The following is a 7,647-nucleotide window of genomic DNA, read 5'->3' on the forward strand; positions in this document are numbered from 1 at the left end:
ATTATTAAACCTTATTAATTATTTATAAAGTAGTAAAATATTTATAAAGCTTTATAAATTGGTTATAAATTTGATAAAATAATCACTTTCGTAATAATTTATTTCTATTTTTTATAATTATACAATTTATTACTAAAAAGATTTTCAAAATTGTTACAATCTAAAAAATATATATATAATTTTAAACGTAATATTATTAACTTCTTTTATATATCTTCAAATTTTAGAAATACAGTTTAGTTGTACTTTGATAATTAAATCAAATTTATATTAAAATATTGGTAAGAAAATAATAAAATATTAATAAAATTATTTTAAATATAATTTAAATTAAAAAATTTTATTACTGCACATTGTGCAAGAAAACACCTAATTTTAAATAATGCATAAATGATAGTAAATATTTCAAAATATTTAATGGCATTTAGTAATAAAACTCTTCAACTAAAGATGGATCGCAAAATAACCCTCAACTAAAAATTCGACGAAAAAATCTTCAACTTTAATTTCGTTAATGTCTGTCACCCTCCGTCTAAAATACTGTGACGGAGGGTGACAAACGTTAACGGAATTAAAGTTAAGGGTTTTCTTCGTCAAAATTTTAGTTGAGGGGTTTATTTACCATTCATCTTTAATCGAAGAGTTTAATTACTAAAAACCTTATTACCCTATTTATTATTTATTTACAGTTACATTTTGAGGAAGAAAATCCCCTGTGAACAAAAAACAAAGCATGCCCAATGTGGAAAAACATATATATATATATTTTTTTTAAAGATAGCAAGATCTTAAGAGAGAAGACAAAACTTTTGAACCATTAATCCTGAATAGAGCAGTAAAACTCTCTCCATGGTCAAGGATACACCGGACAGATGAGGCGCGTGTCAGGCACTGCGATCAATCGCGTGGCTCTGGGAGCGGTAAGACCCATGACGTCGCTCATGTCGAGCTCACTTGGTTTCATCCCGTCAGGCAACTTCCACGTGAAACAGTGAATGATGTTAGCCACAGCCACCTCCATCGCATAAAGCCCAAGTTGCATTCCCGGACACGATCTCCGACCTGCCCCGAAGGGTATAAACTCAAAGTTAGTCCCCATGAAATCAGGCATACCCGGTTCCATAAACCTAGAAGGTCGAAACGCTTCCGGGTCAACCCACAACTTCGGGTCACGTGCGATAGCGAAGGCATTGATCATCAAGCGTGAGCCTTTGGGAACAAAGAAGCCTTGGAGCTTTCTGTCCTCAATAGCCTCGTGGAGGATGAGTGGGATCGGTGGGTGGAGTCTCATGGTTTCTTTGAGTGTGCATTTTAGGAATGTTAGTTGCTCGAGGTGAGTATCATCCACGCGTCGGTCAAGACCCACGACCTCGGTGAGCTCTTGTTGGAGCCGTTTGAGTTCAGCTGGGTTACGTAGAAGCTCTGTCAAAGCCCATTCGATCCCTGACGCCATTGTCTCCGTTCCTCCAAACATAACATCCTTCCAGTAATAAAGTAAATTAATAGTTCAAAAAAAAAAAATTAGTATATCGAGCTACCATTTTAGTTATCAAAAACCGTTAAAAATCACGAATTTCAAATTCATAATCAACTGGGATATAATAATTTATATTCTGTACTACTTTATATTCCATCTCAAATCAAATGTATGATTCCGAACAGTGTAACACAAAGATATATATCATTTCCAAAACCAAAATGGTATTTTTATATACAAACAAGAAAAGTAATACTCCATCTGTTCCCGAAAGAAAGATTTTCTAGAGTATTCACGCATATTAAGAATATAATAAATATTTACAATTGAATTTATTATTTAATTTACTATACATTTTCCAATAAATATCAACCAATAGTATTCAATCAATTCAAATATTTTCAATTAATGTTTCTTAAAAATATACAACTTTTCAACATTAACTACTAAAAATATCTTAAAGTTTTAGAAAATCTATCATTTTGGAATAAAAAATAAATCTAGAAAATCCTACTTTCAGGAACAGAGGGAACACATAATTGCTACTAATTAATATTATCGAAACTATCAGTCATCCCAATATATTACTTCATCTGTTCCTGAAAGGTAAGATTTTCTAGAGCTTATTCGTGTTCCAAATAAATAGATTTTCTATATTTTTAAGATACTTTTGTATACTTTTGAGAAACATTAATTGTGAATATTTGAATTGATTAAATTTTATTGGTAGATAGTTATTAGAAAGTGTATTGAAAAATAAAGTTTAAATTAAATTGTAAATATTTATTGTATTCTTAATAAACGTGAAAACTCTATAAATTTTACTTTTTTTGTGAACGGATGGTGTATAAACTATCAACTTCAAATATTCTTTTTTGTAAATTGGTCGAAATAATTTTAATTTGGCTTAAACATTATTACAACTAAATTATCTTATATATTTATAGAAAATGTGAACAAGGATTAAATGATTACTAAGAGGAAAATCAATAAATAAAAAAGGTAACGTTTTGGCTTACCATGACGAGGGCTTTGATATTATCACGTGTGAGTTTTACGGTGTTCTTATTACGATTAGTTGATGAATCCTCGCTATAAAACGCAAGTAGATCATCCACCATATCTGTATCTTCATCAACGTTTACAGTCTCCCTCTTCTTCATATGCTCATCGATAACTTCATCGATGAACCCGTCAAGATCGTTACGAGCCTTAACAAGCCTCTTGTTTATCCCTTGAAAATCAAACCACCCTAGGAACGGTATAAAATCCGCGATGTTGAATGCTCCAAATAGCTTTGAGAACTCTTGCAAGATCCTTATGAACTCGTCTTGTTCTGTCTCGCAGGCCGCACCAAACGCCGCTCGGTACGTTATGTTCCGTGTCAATGTGAAAATGAGCTCTCCAACGTTAACGGGCTTACCGACGTTGCTAGAAAAAGACCGGACCATATTGTTTACTTCTTCACGGACCGAGGCCCATGACTCGGTCCGTTTCCGGCTGAACACCTTCATGACGCACACTTTCCTCATTTCTCTCCAAAAGGGTCCGTAAGGAGCGAAGGCCATGTCGGCTAGATCGTAGGTTAAGTAGTTTATGGCTACATTCACGGGCCGGTTCGAGAAGCTGATGTCTTGGACTTGGAGGACTTGTCGAGCGACGTCAGGTGATGTGATGGCAAACACGTGACGAAATCCCATTCGTAAATGGAACAAACCACCGTATTTATGGGCTAGCTTGGCTAGACCATGGTGTGTGAGTTGGTCCATCATTAGCATATTTCCAATTACGGGTAGGCCTTTGGGACCGGGAGGGTAGAGCGGTTTAAACCATTGTGAGATGAGGTAGACTACAACTAGAAGAGAGATGGTGATAAGAAGAACTGACGGGGTGGGATCTATTACTTGGTTTAGTGTTTGTGATAACAGAGACTCCATTGTTAGTTTGTCAACTAATTTGAGATGATGTGATTATTAAGGCCAACGCTAGCTTTTATAACCATAACTTGGCCCCATTTATGAGTATATTTTTTTCATCTTAACAATATAAAAACTTTCAAAGAGTGGACTTTTCATATAAAAGAATGAGTTGACTTTTGCAAAATGAACAACTTTTTTGTGGTAGATCATATATACAAAAATAATACGGCACTAAATTATGTATAGACATTGTTTTGTGGTCATTGTGAAACATTTTGTTATTATTCGGCATATTACTATTAAGTTTTAGCGTTTAAATTTTAATTATGATATACTGTTATTTTATTATTCATGTGACATGCCAATAATCATTGATATAACTATTTCCATTTCCCATATCTAAGGTGATCTTACAAGTGAAAAGGTTATCTACTTGTGCATTTACGTACTCAATAACGTTTTGAAAGGATGTACCAAATTGAAAATACATGTTACTAAAGAAAGTACAGCGCTATCTCATCATATTTTGCTTCTATAATCCAATTCGTCATTCAAAAATTGATGGCATAACTAAGCAAAACGAAACAGAGAAGACTAGTATAAAGAGGGTGGGTGCATACATAAGGATTCCACAAGCTCTATAAATGAAATAATTAATTTTTAGTAGAGTATTATATATTATATCATGGCAGAGTGACCAACTTCCTTGGCATGATTTAGGCCCCTTTTATGTACGTATAATGATTTGTTGTTGGCTTTCAACCACCAAGAGATCTAGTTATCTCCTTTATATAATATTGATTAACTACATTCTCTTCTCTTCTACTATGTTGTAAACAGTGGTGGACGCAAAGCCAAGGGTATGGGGTCTTTTAATTTTCTATAGTTATTAGTATAAAACATAAGGAGTGCCCCCAATTAAAACAATATAATGTATAATTTTCATGTGCCCCCATTTAAATATAATCCTGGATCCGCCCCTGATCGTAAAAGAAATAGTTGGTACTATATCACATTAAACAAAACATAGGATTTAAGCCTTGGAATTTGCTCCAAAATTAAGAGACTAATCTTTAGATTTTTCTTTATATAAATCTCTACGAATACAAGAAAAGGTTTTTTAGAGCTAAAATACAAGTAGAGGTTAACATCTCTATTAATAGTGAAAGGATGTCAAGGGAGAGGTATGACTTTTTTGATGCGATATTGTCTGCAAGTGGTGGCCTATGCTATTTGGCATGAGAGAAATGTGAGAAGGGTGGGTGAGCCTTCCCAACCAGTTTCATGTCTGATTGATAGATTGGACAAGATAGTTCGCAACATAATCACCTCGTTTAGAAAGAAAGCAGGAGGGAAGCATGAAAAAACAATGGAGAATTGGTTTGGAAGAAGCTAAAGGAATTATGAGATTTTTGAAGTTTTTCTGATTTCAATATTTGTAGTAAGGAAGCAGTGAATCTCTGTATCAAGGTTTTTTTTTTATTTGAATAAATTTAAAATTCTTTCAAAAAAAAAAAAAGAGAAGTACCAATATAAATTGTCTCTTAGTTTTCAAAGTTATTTACACTTCCATGCCATTGAGAATTAAATTAAACTATCTTATTTAATTCATGTTTTTTCCAGTTCAGTTAATGTCTTTGCCTAAATTAAATTTTAACTTAAAACACCCTGATTTTATTAATCGATCATTTTATATGTAAATTTTTTTATAGAAGTTTAATAAATTGTATTTTCTTTAAACATGAATAACTATTTTATAATATTTTCTATGGCACACTAAGTCATAGTTCTTTATTTCTTCATATTTTAAAAACATTATTTTTATATATTGTATACAATTTTCTAATTACATACATATATATGTTGAATTTATTTATATGATATCGAATATTCGTCGTACAATAGATGGTTTAACACGCTAAAAAAATTCATGACTAAGTGAATGTAAAACAATCAAATATTACAAATTAAAAAAAAATATATTAACCGCACGGATTAGGATCCGGTAAAAATTTAAAAGAGCTATTTTTTTGTAATAAAAATGTTATAATTGTTAACAAAATGATCCTAAACAAAGAGCATGACTCATTTCCTCCAAAAAGTTGTTGACATTTCTCTCTCGTGATACCAACTTTGATTATGAAGATAATATCTGCACGTTTACCGAAATTTGTGACAGAAAATGACATTTCGCAAAAGAAAGCATATTATGAGAAATTGACAACAACAAAATACACTCCACATTTTTCTTGTTTCTTGAATAGATCTCGAACAAAAGATGTACAGACGTAACTCGAGCGAACCTGAGATTGTAAACAACTGATTGACTCTTAACATCTGCACCAAAAACCTTAAGTAAATAAGAGGCCGGAAAGGTTTAAGCAAGCTAATCAGCTGATGGGAATATAGTCATTTACTTGATGTTACAAAAAAAAAAAAGTCATTTACTTGTTTATCAAGTTTTTTTCATGCATTTTTCTATTTGTTTGCGCCTGAATTAATCTCTTTTATTTCTTTTTTTTGGGTAAAATTTAATGAAAATAAAACATATTTTTTTTGGCAAATTCATTGGCGACAACGCAAAATGAACATACTAGGCCTGGAAGAACTGATTCAAAAATGTTCAAACCGAAACAATATTGTTTTTATCTTTGTAATCAATTAAGAACATGAATGAAATGTGTTGTGTTCCAAAAAATGATGGGTTTCTGGTAATTTAGACGGATTTTGATAAAAGTAACCTACTGAAACCCGAACCAAATGATACCCAAAATTTCTGGGTATTTTATAGGTATAGTATATTTGGAACAGAAAAGAGTGGACCCAAATTAAATCCAAAAGAATACAACCTATATGGATCCAAATCTCTAAGACTCAATAGAAGGACCCAAATTCGATTGCAACCGACTCGAATATGAATCGTCCAGGCCACAATGGTGCTTGGGGTCACAATAATATTGAAATGGACCACTCTATAACGAGGACTTGGGGCGTGAACCAATATTTATGTAGTTTTCTACAACGTCATCTCCTCTTTGTGGTTTAGCTCCTTCAATATATATAAAAGATGGTAGGTTTCATTTGGGTAATGCATGTTCATGGCATGTGGCTGCTCATTTTAATTACATAGACTAATTTACTTAGGTTTAGAAGAGTATAAAAACGAAGGGAATGGAGAAGGATTTTGATTGAGAGAAATCGCGATGGAGATATTGGTGAGAATGTCAAGCATTGTGGTGTGCTTGTCAGTTTCTAGTGCTGTGTTGTTTCTTTTGAGCTCAAGTTCCGTTCAAGGGCTGCGTTATGGACCCCCGAGAAGATTCTTTAATGGTACTGATCAATCTTCCGATTTGGGATCCGGAAAAGCGTTTAAAAATGGTATGGTGAGTGCACATATCAAAGAAAGAAGAGTCCAAGAAAGTGATGGAGAAGGAGGAGGCTGCGAAAGCTGTAGAGGGAAAGAAAGAGACTGCGGTGGTTGCAACGGAAGAGATGGGAGTCCAGGAAATGGGGGAAGAGGAGGTCGTGGAGGCAAAGGTGGAGGACGAGGCGGCGGCAAAGGAAATGGAAAAGGTGAAAGAGATGGCAGTGGTGGAAATGAAGAATGCAATGACCACAAAAGGAAGAAAAGAGATAATGGAAATGACGACAATGTTGGCGTTGGTATTGGTATTGGCATTGGCGTAGGAGGTGGCCCTAGCAATGGACCCTCAGTAGGTGGAAGTGGAGGTGGTGGCGGTGGTGGTGGTGGTGGAAATGGAGGTGGTGGCGGTGGTGGTGGCGGCGGTGGTGGTGGAGGTGGAGGAGGTGGTGGTGGAAGTGACGGAGGTGACGGAGGTGACGGCGGTGTTGGAGATGGCTCAGGACGTGGATGGGGCGGTGGATATGGTGGGGGAGGCGGAGGAGGATGAGGATGGGGATGGGGAGGGAACGCAGGAGTGTGGGGTCCCGGAAATAGCGGTGGTTGTTGGTTTCCCGGTTGTAATAAAAAGTCAACGAAAGGTCAAAACTAATCAAACGTGCTAAGACTATATATTTTACATGTCATGGGTTACATAGCTATTGAATTTCAATATGTGATTCTTCTTTATTTAGTTTCTTCGATGCTGCTGGGTGCTTATAATTGGATATTCAACAAAAATAAATGAATAATAACACGACTTTCATTTGCTTCAAAGGTCATGAAAGATATACCCTCAAATTCAATGTTTAGTTTTAATATGTAATCAAATGTTTTGATTTAGACTTATT

General features: G+C 34.4%; 1 protein-coding gene and 1 pseudogene across 1 annotated transcript; one reads left to right on the forward strand and one right to left on the reverse strand.

The window, feature by feature from the left end:
• Nucleotides 1-683: 683 nt before the first annotated feature.
• On the reverse strand, nt 684-3,418 carry LOC106333072 (cytochrome P450 84A1-like). Its single transcript, XM_013771559.1, has 2 exons — nt 2,497-3,418; nt 684-1,480 (listed from the first exon to the last, which is right to left on the reverse strand). Exons 1-2 carry the CDS (start codon nt 3,412-3,414, stop codon nt 854-856), a joined length of 1,545 nt encoding a protein of 514 aa, XP_013627013.1. The 5' UTR covers nt 3,415-3,418; the 3' UTR covers nt 684-853.
• A 3,125-nt stretch (nt 3,419-6,543) lies between these two features.
• LOC106333750 lies at nt 6,544-7,573 on the forward strand (annotated as a pseudogene).
• Nucleotides 7,574-7,647: the final 74 nt, after the last annotated feature.

Source organism: Brassica oleracea, chromosome C3, assembly GCF_000695525.1.
Source record: "Brassica oleracea var. oleracea cultivar TO1000 chromosome C3, BOL, whole genome shotgun sequence".
NCBI lineage: Eukaryota > Viridiplantae > Streptophyta > Magnoliopsida > Brassicales > Brassicaceae > Brassica > Brassica oleracea.

Coding starts and splice junctions, on each gene's coding strand:
- LOC106333072 (XM_013771559.1), bottom strand. CDS start 3,414: ATGGAGTCTCTGTTATCACAAACACTAAACCAAGTAATAGATCCCACC. Junction 1,481..2,496: donor ATATCAAAGCCCTCGTCATG/GTAAGCCAAAAC, acceptor TATTACTGGAAG/GATGTTATGTTTGGAGGAAC.